This window comes from Coenobita brevimanus, chromosome 107 (assembly GCF_032717465.1).
Source record: "Coenobita brevimanus isolate Jiangsu-jjx chromosome 107, ASM3271746v2, whole genome shotgun sequence".
NCBI lineage: Eukaryota > Metazoa > Arthropoda > Malacostraca > Decapoda > Coenobitidae > Coenobita > Coenobita brevimanus.
Genome location: NC_137060.1, coordinates 22,769,866 through 22,785,784, shown reverse-complemented (window position 1 = coordinate 22,785,784; position 15,919 = coordinate 22,769,866). Strand labels below are relative to the sequence as shown.

Below are 15,919 nucleotides of genomic sequence, written 5' to 3'. Positions count from 1 at the left end.
GTTCCGGGTGGCAAGAGTGGGGAGAATAGGACAGAGGTACCTGAGGGCTGGTTGAGGGGCACCCAGGATTTGTGGTGGGGGGAAATGGTGATGGCGGAGGAAATGGTGGCGGGAAAAGAAGGGGAGGGTGGTTGGGGGGGAGGGGAGGAGGGGGGCGCAGAGTCTTCCAGCCGGGGCCGTGGCATGCAGGTGCAGACGGCCCGAGGGGGAGGGGGGGATCGGGTGATTTTCGAAACTGGAGTTGTCTGTTGCGGCAATCAATGGTGGCTCCTAACTTCCGCAACAGGTCCAACCCGAGGTATCCGTTGTAATTGCGGCAGGAAGAGTCAGATACTATGAATCTGTGTTTGGCCGACACTGGCTGCTGGGTGTCGACCTGCAGGGCCCATGTTTCCCCATGGATCAGGAGGGGGCCATCCATCGCATCCACAAAGTCAGTAGCCGTTGGGAATAGCGGGCCAAAGGTCGATTTGTAACGGGAGAAGTAGTGGCTATACAGGCAGGATCTGGCCGCTCCCATATCGACCAGAAGGCGGTCTTTCACCTCGTTCAGCTTCATCTTGTGGTAAACTGGGGGGCGATATTTGGGAGAAGTGGACCCCGGCACTGGGAAGGTGCAGGGGCGGTCCTAAAATTCCAACTGTCGGGGGCCTCTTTCTTCTTCCTCTGGCTCCTGTTCCATGGGTTCGGTCTCCTCCACGGGTGCAGGTTCATCCTCTGTTACCTCATTCTCTAGAGAGGAAACTTTACGTTGGCGTGGGGTGGTTTTTTTCCGTCGTGCAGCTATCAACTGATCTCTGATATCGTGCAGTGGTCACCTGGAGCTGCACACGTAGAGCTCCCAGTGATTCACTAGGATGGGGTTGGGGTTCTCCCTGTGGCTAGGGCGCCGGTGGGTGGGGTGTGCCCTCGGTGGGCTGGGTGCTGGGGTGGGGCTGGTGCAGGGCATAGGCAGACGTGGCTTGACTGGGGGAGCCGGAACATTTGTGGGAAATTTTTTTACCATGTTGATTTGCTGGGGTGCAGGGCGGGATGTCAGGAGGCGGCGTTTCAGTTGGATGTCCTTATCCATGTCTCCGGTCGGGTCATGGATCATAAAGTGCTCCTTAACCATGCTGGGGAGCACTCTCAGAAGAGTATTAAAGGTGTCTTGCTCCCGGGTTTCATCATCTGCCTCCGGGTAGGCAGCAGTGACCAGGCATCTGGCCTGGATTAAAGTATTGTCCAAGTTGCCATCAAAAGTTAAACTATCCAGTTGGGATAGCACCACCACTTTACCTAGTGATGGGGTGATGGCTTGAATCACAAGTTTCGTGAAATTCTGCCAGGTGAGCCCCAGGACAATCTTGGGTGCTATATTAGCTGCCGCTTTGCCCAGTAGTGGGAGTTTGACTGCAATTTTCTGCTTGTCATCCTCGAAACTGATATCTAGCATCCGTCCATCCATCCATCATCCAATCCTACGTTGCCCCATGAGGAGCGTAGGAGCCCAGGGCTAGGCAGTTGGTCCTGACATTTAAGATGAGAGAGACCAACCTCACTCATCCCTGAATGGCATTACGTGAGCAATAAACCCCAACCACCCCTTGAATATACACCTTCACCGGCTCAATCCGATTGGAGCACAATAATTACCCACTAAACCACCAGGCGCCAAAATTTGGTTACATGGTTACCACCCAGCATAGTAAATAGTTTCCTGGTGTACAGGAAACCATTTGGCTTGTCACTCAGTGCAGAGCCACCCACAGGCAGAAGGAAGAGGAAAGAATGAAGGAATGAAAGACAGAAGAGGGAGTGTAAAGTCACCCGTAGGCAGAAGGACGAGGAAAGAATGAGGGAAAGAAAGATAGAAGAAGATGGAAGGAAAGAAGGATGGAGGAGAGGACAGGGCAGACACCCGAGAGCAGCACTACATTGAGTGAGTGGATGGTGAGCGCCCCCACCTACCACAAACAAAGGTTTAATAATTGCCAGGTATGTGTGAACATCATACTGTTCAGGGTGAAATTTTGGTAATTGCACATGCGGTTTGGTTGCCATTTTTCCAGTATTTCCTGATTACCTCTCTCTTATGCCCGGGTCAAGAACCACTGCTGTCCACCAGTGTAATGCTAGGTGTTTTAGGGTCGGCTTCCCATCCCTGTAACGCCTAGTGTGTAGCTGGGTTCTCTTTCTAGACTGGAGCTTAGACAAATAGGAGAGAGGCAGGGCACAAAAACTCAAGGCAACAACCTTACATGTGTATTACTAAATTCTGCTGTGGAATGGGTAGATGTCACGAATACAGATACACTAAACAATTATAATTCTTCGGCCTAGATATGGGTTATTAGTATCGCGCAGGAGACTACCGAGGTCAGGGTCGGGTAGAGTGAATAGCACTTAGGGCAGAGGTTCATATATTATTATTGGAGGAAGTCCAGGTTAGGTATTTGAGGGGTAGGTGGCACTATTTCAATGGTGGTAATTTATTACTTTAACACTGGGGTCTGAATTTGATCTTAGTATGATACTGCATTACGAGATGGTAGCGTATTCAGTGTAATCCACCCGTATTTCACTGTTTGGCCGTGTTCATGGTTTCACTGCTGTATTTATTTACTCCACCACTTTTATATTGTCACTGGTGTCTTCTTACACTGACTATCTTTATAGGGTTAATTCACTGCTCTGCCTTCATGTCACTAAGTCACGTACACTGTGCTTTCACTGTCACTCCTTTCGGGTGTGGGCGTCGTGGCGATCTGATACAGGGGTGGCAGAAGTGGCCCAGTCTCTTCTACTGATGGGGCTGGGTACCACTGGGGCCCTCTGTGCTCAGAGGCCACGGGATCACTCATAGAGGCGTCCTCTTTTGTCTGGGGCTGCAGGTGGCGAAGGACCCCGCACTTTCAGGGCATGGGGCGGGAGTACGGCCCTCGGGGCTGGGGCTGAATAGCTGCCTGAACTTCTTGTTCAGGCGCCTGACGGAGGACGAAGATCTCTGGCGTCTGGGTGTAGGGAGTTCCCGCCCGGGGGTCCTGAGGGCGGTCTGGCAGTCAAGAGGGCTGCGGTCCCCGGTGTTTGGAGACGCCGTCAGGAGGGGGCTGCAGCGTCGGCCTACGTCGGGGTCCGTCTGGTGGGTCCTCTCTGGATCCGGCTGCGAGGAGAAGAGCCCGGTGGAGGTCACGGGGCCTCTCCAGTACTCCTCCAGGCTGGGGGCCTCCTCTGAGTCGTAGGTCGGTGAACAGGAGTCAGCACCTGACAGAGGAGCGGCTAGAGGCCATCTCCTGATTTCCCTCAGAGCAGCTACAGGTCGTCTCCTTCAGGAGGGTTGAGCGACTTCAGGTCATCTCGAAAAGGGTACCTTCAGAGCAGCTACAGGCCGTCTCCTGTTTTCCCTCAGAGTGGCTACAGGCCGTCTCCTTCAGGATGGTTGAGTGGCTACTGGCCGTCTCGTAAAGGGCACCTTCAAAGTGGCTACAGGCCGTCTCCTTATGAAGGCAGGAGCGGCTACAGGCTGTCTCCTGATTTCCCTCAGAGCGGCTACAGGCCATCTCCTTCAGGAGGGTTGAGCGGCTACAGGCAGTCTCGTGAAGGGCACCTTCAGAGTGCCTACAGGCCGTCTCGTAAAGGGTACCTTCAGAGTGGCTACAGGCCGTCTCCTGATTTCCCTCACAGCGGCTTCAGGCCGTCTCCTTCAGGAGGGTTGAGCGGCTACAGGTCGTCTCGAAAAAGGCACCTTCAGAGCAGCTACAGGCTTCTCCTGATGAAGACGGGAGTGGCTACGGGCCATCTCCTGTTTTCCCTCAGAGAGGCTACAGGCCGTCTCCTGTTTTCCCTCAGCGCTGCTACAGGCCGTCTTCTTCAGGAGGGTTGAGTGGCTACCGGCTGTCTCATGGGTGCTGACTGAAGCTGGAATAACAGCTCCACCCCGATGTTGGTTGGGGAAGGCTCGCCCGGAAGGTAGTCTTGTATTCCCGCTATGGTGGCAGCATGCGAGTTCCGGGTCATAGGGGCGCACGGCCTGGATGGACTTATGTTGTTGTCACCCTGAGTCCTGGCGCACTGTCGGTAGTCCTCTGTGGGCTTGTTCTGTGGGTGTTAGGTCGCCCCCTGTGGCATTATACTGCATTTTAGTTGGAGTCTTCAAAAACAAAATGAAAACATCATACTGTCATTATTATTCTCATGTGTGCCTATATTATGCCTATTGTTGCCTATATGTGCATGTATAGATGCCTGTATGTGTATGCGAGTTTGTGAGCTTGTGAATTTGTGACGTAATTGAGTAAGTATGTGTGTGTGAGTTAAAATGTAGTGTATACTGTGTCTGTGAAATAATATTTAATGCTTCTCTCTCTCCGTCTCTCATGTAAATGATAGTATTTTATGGCTGAGACCTTGCACTACATTTAAAAACAAAAAGCAGTGCAATATCTCTCTCAGTTCCTGAGATATACATATTTAAAAATCGCCAGACTTTGGAGGCATTTTTCTCATTTTTAAAAAATGGCTCTTGAGATGTTATGATTCTAAGTGCCTCATTTGCAATATCACTTTCATCTTCAGCATTGAAGTGTACAATAAATCAAATGTGTCCAAGACACATGTTTTCATTATTGACAGTTTTGGATGAGGAAATTAAATTTTGTTTGTACGCCAAGAACTTAGTTCCACTTTTGCTGTAGTGGTGTTTGACAGTGGTGTTTGACAGCCTGAGGAAAATGACATAAATATATGTACAACCATTAACCATAAAAAGATCACTGTAATATGAAGACTAGATTTCAGTTAAGACAAAGACTAAGGCAAAGGATGAATGAAAGCTATTGTATGATAAAATTTGTCAAACTTCCCTCAAGGTTGCAGCAAAGTGAGAGCTTTAAGTGCCGTCTGTAGTCTTAGGGAATCTCTGTGTTGGACCCACAAAGACCCTTTATGCCATAAATGTTCATGATGTAGTACAGTGATTCTCAAACAATGGGTCATGACTCAAAAGTGGGTTGCAAGAGGAATCTTGATGGGTCGCAGGGACATTCTGTAGAATAGGCCTAATGCTTTCTATGTAATTTATTTAATTACAGTAATTGAAATTGTAATTATCCTTATTACACTCTTGGCATATTCATAATAACAATGATAGGCTGTATACCTCTCTCTCTCTCCTGTGGGTCGTGAGGTCTTGAAATATTCCAAATAGGGTCACACTAAAAATCTGAGAACTGCTGATGTAGTAGCTATTTTATAAAAGAAAAAGAAAAGGCCAGATCTCATTCTGCCTGCTTCGAAGCATGGGGGCTTGAAACAGGGAAACTGTTAGTTAAAATCTTTTAACCCATTCAGTCCAATGGCATTCTTAGATTCATTTTTGCTGTCTCCAGACAATTTCATTCAGTTGTGGAGAGGCTTTTCAAACTGGGGAGATTAGATATAACCCTCTTAAGCCCTTTTGCTGTTAGAAGTTTCTTCTATATTGGAAAAATTTATCTGACAGTGGTCAGAGTTGTTGTGCGTTTCAAATTGTGGAGATTAGATATAACCCTCTTAAGCCCTCTCACTGTTAGAAGTTTCTTCTATATTGAAAAAAATAATCTGACAATGGTTAGAGTTGTTGTCGTGCTACTCCATTGTGTCTAATATGAACAGACTCATCAACTGCAGGTTCTCAACCACCCCTGCAGGGCCATCCTGTGTAGTACACTGATATTCCCATGTGGCGGTGGATTAATTTGGAGGTTTGGTTCTTGTAGGGATGCCACAATTGCATCTCCATTCAATTAACAGGGACACCATAGTAGGCTTCCTGTCACCCCATTATTTGGCTCTGTAGTTTCACTCAGCTTAGTAATTGATTCTTGAGTCACAGGAAACCATATGGCTTGTCACTCAGTGTAGAGCCACCTGAAGTAAAATGAAGATTAGTAAAGTATGACAGAAAGGACGGGAGAAATGGGAAAAGAGGAGGATAGACTCGGAAAAAAAAAAAAAGATAGACAGGAAGGAGGAAGTAGGCAGCACTAAATCAAGTGAGTGGATGATGAGTGCCCCCACCTACCACCAGTGGTCAGAGTAAAATGAAAAATGTGTCATCAGGGTGAAGGAGTTAAGGATAGGAGCTTGATCTATGACCCTGTTAGTGTCTAACAGAAAGAAAAGCATCTGGCCATGTTTCGGACTTAACCATGGCATGTAGGCCGCAGTATGCACCAACCCAAGTAATGTACCAGTCATGCCACTGGGCATCATGAATGTAGTCAGTGTTTATTTACATATGCTTCCTAATATGCATTTCATAAACTGTTAGCAATATCGTTAATAATGTTTACAAATGCTCCAACTTGTGCATGTGTCAACCTTGGTCACCTAAGGGTGCAGCCACACTTGCTCGAAACATGTGTTGGCAACGTTTCAAACTGTGTCCGGAACAATATTAGACATGTTTGAAACACACGTGTCTCAAACATGTTGGCAACTCTGCTGGAATCACGTTGATAGCTCCAGTATGGATGAGACTTTGAGCTGCGGACGTGAATCTAACAGCAGTAGATCATTACCTACTACCGTGATACCATTTTAAAATCTGTCTTTGACATCCTGAAGAAATTACAAAATTCTGAAGTATCCCCCACTTACATCGGTAGCAGTCCAGTGTCGTCTCAAACAAGGTCATTTACAAAATGCTGTCCATCGCCATAGGGGTTTGCCTTACGTGATAGACACACCCAAAATCGCCAACGAGCATGTATTTTTTGTCTGCTGTGCATATAATACAGCCGTTGTGGCTGCGACAAGTAAGGCGCCCTCCCTCATCGCCATGTTGCTGGGTACTGTCTCTCACAAGCCTGGACCACACGACTACTACACCTTTGTTTTAAATATGTCAGTAACTTTCCCGGAAACCATGCTCGTGACGTTGCCTGTAACATGTCTGTGACATGTTTCCAACATGTTCGAGGCATGACTCTAATATGTCACATGCAGTGTTTCTGACAGTGTTCGAGAGCAAGTGTGGCTGCACCCTAATGGTGGCTTTTTATGTTGTTTAATCTCTGGCAGTCTTCCTATTCAGTCTATTATCCCTGAGATTGCACTTTATGACCTCATCCCAAGTCTTTTTCTGTCTACCTCTCACATTCCTACCCCCGACGTTTACACTTCTCACCTTCCACACCCAATCACCATCTTCCATCCTCTCGACATGCCCAGACCATCTCAATCTGTCCCCCATCATCATGAACCAAGGACTTGGTGGCCCATATTGAAGCACAGATATATTCCATGGTAATCAACAAATTAAGGAACTGGTCCATGTCTGCCCTTGTGGGTGGTCCACATCCACCCTGGAGTGTTGCATGAAGTGGACCACATAACATTAACATGGCAAGAAAGTCTTTTTTTTTTTACACATACTGCTGCCCTCTATGTAGGCATGATACTACAAAAGTATGAAAAATTTTTTATCACAAGCTTAGACGTTATTATAGTTTGTCATTGTATGGTCCTGTCCACCCCCCCAAGCAATACCATAATTATTGAACCAAATATATCCCATGTCATTTCCTAGTCTCATCGGCTTCTGAATCTCACATTCATACACACTCATCTTCCGTATCCTGTGATGTGCATTTGTACAATTTTGGGGGCAGATAACCCGAAGATATGCTGAGTTCAGCGGGGCAGTGATGGTGCTGCATGAGAAGTTCCCCCTTGAGGGTGTGGATGGTCTCATGCTGCAGCTTCAGGATGAAGTGGAGAAGGTCATACTCAAGATGGCAGCAGTGTTCCCCAGCAGGAAGGATCAGCTAATCTTCCTCATCAATAATTATGATATGATGCTGTCAGTTCTTTCAGTAAGTATTTAGTGATATTTATTTAAAATGTTGTGGTACAGGTATCAATATACTTTCTGGGTCTGTTTTCATTGTAATCCATCGTATTTTTAACATCATAACTCAAATTTCCTGCTATTTTAAATGAAGTGAGGAAGGATCCAAAGAGAGAGAAGGGAAAAGGAAACTACAATTTAAGAAAATTATCAGTATATTAACCCCTAGGCGCCTGTCCACGTCATATGACCTTTTAATTTTTCGCGGGCATGTTTGAACTTCATAGCGCGCCTTATGGACTCAGAGTATTGTCCCGGCATGGCTGGTGCACGGAGTCATGCTGGCTGGATGGGGGAGGGGGAGAGGGGGAGGGAGGCCAGCCCAGCTGGGAGAAGGGCTGTGGTGGAGGGTGGTGGGAGGCCAATGTAGGGAGAGTGTGGCCTTGGAACCAGCTGATACTGGTTCAGGGTAGGGGCAGGGGTCAGGAGGGGTAGGGTGGGGTGGGGTAGTGGGGAGGGCTACTAGGGGGCCATGGGGGGTCTGGGGGAGAGTGTATGGGTGCTTGAAAACACTTGTACTGACCATAGCCAGCCCTTAAGGAGTATCTCATTGTCAAGAAGTACTAAAAACAGTGAAATAATGTGTAAATAGTGTGTAAATAACTTTGAATACCTAAACAGACATAAGTTTGTTAGAAAATAAATATCATGGAAAACAGAAAATAAGCCAATCATTATTAGTTACTTTTTCATGCGTTTTTTTGCTATTTTAATTGTAATATTGTGTTCATATGGCATTGTGAAGTAGTGAGAGAAACAAAGACACACTCAACACTTATTCTGGCAAGAGATATTATCCCTCCTCCCTCCACCAACCACTAGGGGTGGGCGATACCAGCAAAAAATGGTAATCATGATTACTGATTACTTTTATGAAAGTAATCGATTAGTAATCGATTACTATTTCGATTACTGTCAATATATAAGTGCAGTATAATCATTATAATGTGATTGTTTGAGTGCAGTCAGTTACAAAGTGCACACTGCAGATAGTTTCCTGGTACCTGGTAGTTTGTGTGTGTGTGTGTGTGTATGTGTGTGGTAATATGAAATATCAATATATTTAAATTAAAATTTATAGCTACAGAAGCTAAAAAGTGCCCATTATTGAAGCTACATAACATAAGTAGAAAATATAATAAAGCCTTACAGGAATAAAGGGTATTCACCAAGATCTATGTTTGTTATGTTAAATAGCTGTTTGGAAGTAATGGTCATTACAGTGTACTGTATTACATCACACTCATGACATAATGATAAGTAGCACATTGATTACGACATATTTCAAATCATCATAGAAAAATATATATCACTTGTACTATCAAAGTAATTATAAATAAAATAAGCCTCTGTTAAATGTATCACAAATTCACAATCACAGACTCACACAACTGATTCCTATTAAGATACAATAATCATTGTACTCCATGGAGAAATTATGACTAGTTAAAGTTATACTCTTTGCTTTGGTAAGTAACCTATTAATAATGGCGACATACTGTAGAAATCTGAATTAGTTTTCATGAACATTATGAGGTAGGTAAATATTGTACATGAGATATATATACTTTATCCTAATATCAGAATTATCTCCGATGCCTTACCTCCTCTCAGGAAGCTCCCTCAAATACATGTATGTAATATAAAGTTACCCCTGCTGAATAAATAATAAACTATAATGCTTTATTCAAACTATTAGCCTATCACATTCGTTCAATTCATAACTTTGAAAAACAGAAATTTCACCAAAACTTCGAGTACGGGCTTAAAGTAAAAAATCACCAAATAGGCCTAGGCTAAGCCTAGACTAATATTTTTTCAGCATATTCGGTAACTTAGGCCTAACGTTAGGTATATCAGTGTAGGCTACTGTACCTGTAAGGCTAAGGACTAGAAGCGGGAAAAAATCGAGCAAAATCCTTCAAGCAAATCTTTTGGAGACTGCTCTATAATTTTCATTCTTTCCAAAACTATAAATACAGAAAGCAAGCGACATACCAAGAAGTCTTCATTCCCGGGGATCAGTTGGCTGTCATTGTTTTGTTTACGAGTCAGCTGTGCGTTCCGCGGGAGACAATCTCGTCTTGTGTACTGTTCTTATGCATGTCTATAAAATCCGCTTCAAAAAGAAATCTTACTTACAAAACTGTAATGTAACATGAGTAATAAGCTTAATATTAAGAAAAATCATATGGGTCATCTTAAAGTTTCTGATGTCCAATCCCCAAACCGAAGATAGGTTATTTGGAAGTCGTCACTTTATTGGTATTTCCGTCAAATATCATGCTTACAAAATGAAATACCAGTGATCAATATCAATGTTCTCACAAATAAAATACATACCTAGGAGTTGGCAGCTAAATCGTCTATCTATGCCACTGAGACGAGGGATTCATTTACAACTTGCTGTACAAAAATGCCTCCAATTTTTCGAGTCGCGAAGGACTGCAAGTGCATTGCCAAACGTAAGATGTTTAACAAACCATAACCTGGCATATTAATGGCTAGAAGTATTGTTATGCTGAGTGTTTTTAGGCCGACTCCTCGTACTAAAGACACTAGCTACTGAACGGGGTCCTTTTTCCGGACCGGAAGTAATGCACTAACAAGGGAACAGGACATCAAAACTAGGCAGTCCACCTTTAACACATCTATTACCTTAATTACAACACCTTAACAATATCACATAGGATGGTATTATAAACAGAGGATACAGACATACAGAGTTACGTTAATGTAATATGGGATATTCACACACTCCTTAATTATGCTTTATAATAGGTTCAGAGTCCGTAAGTGGATGGGATTCACTTGTATCAAAGTCCAAAAGGTCTTAGCGTGTCGGGGCAATGGAGATGTCTGGGCTTGATGAGCCGAGGAGGGATTATTACTATAAGTTAGCAAGGGAGGTAGAGCACTAGAGTTCACTGTTTAGGCTCGGCGCGGCAACTCTCGCCCGTGCGTACACTGACAATGGGGGGGGACTACTCTAGATTGGACTTTGGGATAGCACTGTTCGGATGAACCCAGAACTTATAGTCTTTGTTAGGGAAGGTATTTACGGACACTTTTTGGTGTATTCCCGCTGGTTCACTCTGTCACTGGATCAGTACAGGGAAGGGAAGTCACTATTCGTGCCCGAGTTTCTGGGGCGATATCACTTTGTCACTGTAAGGTGTAGGTCCCCACTCTGGTCACGGTGCAGGGAGACCCTCTTGCCTGGGGTCTCGACCTGTTGTAGGTCCTCCTCTGGTCACGGTGCAGGAGATCCTCTTGCCTGGGGTCTCGACCTGTTATAGGCCCTCCTCTGGTCACTGTGAAGGGAGGCCTGTCTGTGTTGGCCCTAGGGACTGGGGCCAAACAGGTGTAGCAGACGGGCCTGACGTCGTAGGGTCTGCGGCAGGGGAGGTCGGCGTTGACGGGTTGCCGGGCTCGCCTAGGGGTCCGAGGACTGCGGAAGTCTACCGGGGAACGCGCCGTCAGGTGTGGGCTGCGGCCTCGTCTCCCGCTGGTACCTGGGGAAGACAAGAATTTCCCGGGGTAGGAGGTAGGTCCCGACTGGGACCAGGCCTCTGTTCAGGTGACACTTTAGGGGTAACTCCCCCGGTGGTGTCCGGCTACTCCTGCAGGAGTTAGCTGGCTCTAGAGGACACACGGAGGCCGTGGTCTGTCTTACACTTATGGAGGGTAGCACAGAGGCGACTCTCTCTCTTGTCTTTATAATTGCCGTGGCACCAGGTTGATCGGTACTGGGACCCACTTGTGGCGGTGTGTGAGGGTCTCTTACCCTTAGAGTGGCTAGGGGCGTGAGCCCCGTACAATCCACTATTGGGCCTCCTGCCCTATTTGTTATAGAGGGCTCTCTTCCCTCGTCAAAGGACCTCCTGTCCTGATAGTGGCAGAGGGTATTACGCCCTCGTGGCTCACTGTGGCAGAGGAGACAAGCCCCTCGTGGCTCACGTGGGTTACTGCGGCAGAGGAAGGGACTTCCTCGTGGCTCGCGGTGGCAGTAGGTGGAAACACCCCGTGGCTCACCTAGGGACCTCCTGTCCCGTTGGGGTGAAGTTGTGGTCGTCACCACAAGACTACGAGGGACTGACGTATCAGTCCCACCCCACTGCTGTCGAGGGTTAACCCGCCGTATAACTTGTTGCGGGTCTGGGCTCACCTGGTGTTGAGGTAGTTGCGGGGAGAAGGGGCCCAGGTCAGAGGTGGTCGGATGACCCTCTTGTCCCGGGTCACTAATCTGACCGTTATCTCCTCCTCAGGTGGTGGGGTGGTGGTGGCCCGGTGGTGGTGTGGGGGGTGGCGGGGCGGGAGGTCCGGTCGCGGGCATTTTACCACCGTCGTTCGTGAAAAAGTCACGACCCCGTGACTGCAGGTGGTAGGTGATGGTGTTTGGTGTCATGTTGACTGGGGTGAGGTGATGCAGGAGGTTGGTCCAGTGGTTGGTCATTCTGGTTGTTTCGTGGGCTGGGTTGATGAACAGCCTGATGGAGGATGGGTGGTTCGTGCGGCGTAGACGGCGAAGAAGCTGGTGCGTCTGTCGGATTCTGATGGGCGGCTGGCCGTGAGATAGCCACTGGACGCGGGTGATTTTCATGCTAGTGGTTGCTGCTTGGTGGGGCGGCTGTAGCTGAATGCTGGCTAGGGTTGGCGGGTTGGTGCTTATATGGGGGATGGGTCGGTGGTTAGGGGATTTGACTTTGGGGAATTGGGACTTGGGGTTTTTCCATCGTGCTTGGTGGAGAGGGAGAGTGATGGGGGAGGTGTTTGGGGTAGGGGGTCTTTGTGGTGGGGTATGGTTGGTTGGCTGGTTACCGGGGGTGGTGTTGGTGTATATCTGGGTGGTGGGGGTGAATGGCGGCCTGATCTTGTTGTGGTGGTGGTATGGGTGGGTGTGGGTGGTGTGGGTGGCTGAGCAGGTGGTGTTGGTGTGGGTGTACGGGTGGGGGGAGGTGAGGGGGGTGGCCTGGTTGTGTGGCGGGTGTAGTGAGCATGGTCGCTGGGTAGGGCGGGTGCGTTTGCTTGGGTGGTTCTGGGCGTGGTGCGGGCGCAGGTGGGCGAAGGTGGAGGAGTATGGTTTGAGGAGGCAGTGGTTTGGGTTGATGGAGAGGTAGGGGATGGAGGAGGTGTGGTGTGAGGGGTGGTGCGTGAATGGGTGGGGAGTGTGGTGTGGGCGTTGTTGAGCATGTGGTGGGGGTGGGTGGTGGTGGTGGTGTAGGTGGCGGCTGAGGTGAGTCTGGATCTGGGGTGGTGGGGGGGTGGTGTGATTGTAGGTGAGGTGCTGGGTGGGGGTGGTGGTGAGGGCGGCGGTTGAGTCGGGTCAAGGTCTGGGGTGGTGGGGGGTAGTGAGGTGGTAGGTGAGGTACTGGGTGGGGGTGAGAAGTAGTAGGCGTGGTAATTTCCGGAAGTGTCGTCATGGCCAGGTGGTCGGGTAGGGGTGCTGGGCGTGTGGTTATTGTTGGGTGGGTAGAAGGGTCGCACGTGGCGGTTGCGATACGTGCGCTGCTGGCCGTGTTGATTGATGATGACTTGATACGGGTTGGGGACTTGAGTTATGGTGAAGGGTCCGATGAATCGTTGTGCCATTTTGTTAGGAGTAGGTAGTTGGGCGACGACGACGGATTGTCCTGTTTTGTAGGGGTTGGTGTGGATGGTATCGGGTGTCAGGTCTTGTTGTGCTTGTAGGTGGTGGAGGCGTCGTTTGAGATGGTGGAGGGGGTCAGTGGGGGAGGGTGGGGAGGGTGGCTGGAGGTGGTGGCGGAGCGGGAGGAGGAGCGGGGTTTCCCCGAATACTCGCTCGTGTGGTGTTATGCCGTCTTCTCGCGAGCATGTGTTCAAGCCCCATTGAACTATTTTGACGTGGGCAGGCCAGTCTTCATTTCCTGTTTGTGTGATGCGAGTGCGGACTTGATTTAGGAGGGAGCGATGGCTTCTTTCACAAATGCTGTTGCCTTGTGGCCAGTAGGGGGATGAGTGGGAGATGTGGAATCCGAATATTTTAGCTAATTCCTGCCAGACTTTTCCGGTGAATTCTGGTGCATTGTCGGAATGCAATGCCTGGGGAATGCCAAAATATGGGAACACGTGGCGAGTCAAAGCATCAGCGACAGATACTGCACTGTGATCTTTAGCAGGACAAGCTATGATGAATTTTGAGTAGACGTCGACGAAGGTGATAATATATTTATATCCTGCCTTGGAGGTGAGTGGTCCGACGACGTCAAGGGATAGCAGTTGCCAAGGTTTAGTGGCCATAAGTTTTCCGGATGGGCCTGGTGTGCGGGTGATATCTTTTCCTAGCGCACAGGCTCGGCAGGATTGCACGATGGTTTTGGCGATGGTGGTGGGGTTCGGTGTCCAGTATATGTCGTTGAACACTTGGGTGAGTTTCTTGGTGCCCAAGTGGATTCCGTTGTTGGCATGGAGGTGGAGCATGGTGTCATGGGCGGCTGTGGGGCTTAGGACTATGTGGCCGTTAGGGTCAAACAAGTGTTCGCCATGCAGGTGGAGCTTGCTGAAAATATGAGGCGGAATCCAGGTAGGGCGTTGGTTGTCTTGCCACATCTTAATCAGGTCGGGTTCTGGTGTGATGGCATTAATGGGTAGTCTTGATAGGGCGCCGGCGTTCGTGTGGAGCTTGCCTGGACGGTACGATATTTCAAAATCGTATTCTTCTAAGGTTTCGCGCCACCTAGTGAGCTGGGCGTTCGTGGTGTTGGACTGGCGCAACCATTGTAGGGACTGGTGGTCCGTGATGATGATCACATGGGTGCCTGAGATGTATGAGCGGAAGTACTCCAGTGACCATATTATCCCTAGGCATTCACGTTTGGTGGTCGCGTAATTTTTTTCCGCCGAGTTGAGGGTGCGGCTGGCACAGGCGATGATGTGTTCGCAGCCGTCCTGTACTTGTGCAAGGACTGCCCCTATTGCGTGGAGGGAGACGTCCGTGTACAGGCGGAATGGTAGGTTGTAGTCCAGAAAGGCGACGACTGGGGCGGAGGTGAGTTTGGCTTTGAGGGTGGTGAATGCGATGTGTCGGGGTTCAGTCCAGGCGAAAGGTTCTCCCTTCTTTGTCAGATCGTGCAAGGGTTTTGCGATGTTCGCGAAGCCTTTCATGAACCGCCGATAATAGGATGTTAGTCCTAGGAAGGCCCTGGTTTCGTGCACGTCGCGGGGTGGTGGAATGTTGGCGATTGCACGCAGCTTGTCGGGGTCGGGGGAGATGCCTTCTGCGTTGATCAGGTGTCCGAGAAAGGAGACTGATCTTTCAGCTAGCACACATTTGGTTGGTTTTAGCTTCAATCCGGCCTGTCGTATGCGGTGGAAAACCTGTTTGAGGCGGTGGAGATGGTCGGCCCAGGTATGGCTGAAGACAAGTACGTCATCCAGGTAGGCTAAACAGGTTTCCCAGGTGAGTCCGCTCAGCACTGATTCCATTAGGCGGGAGAAGGTCGCAGGGGCGTTGCAGAGTCCAAAGGGGAGGACGTTGAATTCGTAGTGCTTCCCGTTTGATGTAGAAAAAGCGGTTTTGTGCTTGTCGTCGTGGTGAACTGGAACCTGCCAATAGCCTGATTGGAGGTCTAAGGTAGAGAACCAGGTGCATCCATGTAGTGAATCTAGGGAGTCGTCGATCCTGGGTAGTGGCGTAGCGTCTTTGATGGTAACGTCATTTAATTTTCGGTAATCGACGCAGAACTGCTTGGTTCCGTCTTTTTTCCGCACGAGTACTACAGGTGATGACCATGGGCTGGTGGAGTTTGATATGACACCGGCATCTAGCATTTCTTGAACCTGCCGGTCTTCTTCAGCCCGTTGTTTAGGATTTTTTCTGCGAGATGGTTGGCGAATGGGAAGTCCTGTAGTGTGAATTTCGTGGCTGAGGTAGGTGGTATGGCCGAGATCAGTGGGGCCGACGGAGAATAAGTCCTGGAAGTCCAGGAGTAGTTGGTGGAGGCTGTTTGACTGGGCAGGGGAGAGATGTGGTGGTATGTTGGGGAGGGTGGGGGGATTGGGGGTGGTGTTGGGCATGGTTCTGCCTCT

The 15,919-nt window shown here is 48.6% G+C and overlaps 1 protein-coding gene across 1 annotated transcript in view; it reads left to right on the top strand.

Moving 5' to 3' along the window:
- LOC145416720 (vacuolar protein sorting-associated protein 52 homolog) overlaps nucleotides 1–8,497 on the top strand; it is a 117,521-nt gene extending 109,024 nt beyond the window's left edge. The window contains exons 6-7 of the mRNA XM_080285650.1: nucleotides 7,632–7,835; nucleotides 8,492–8,497. Coding sequence (XP_080141776.1) covers nucleotides 7,632–7,835; nucleotides 8,492–8,497 — 210 coding nt within the window. The remainder of the gene's footprint in view (nucleotides 1–7,631; nucleotides 7,836–8,491) is intronic.
- The last annotated feature ends 7,422 nt before the right edge of the window (nucleotides 8,498–15,919 follow it).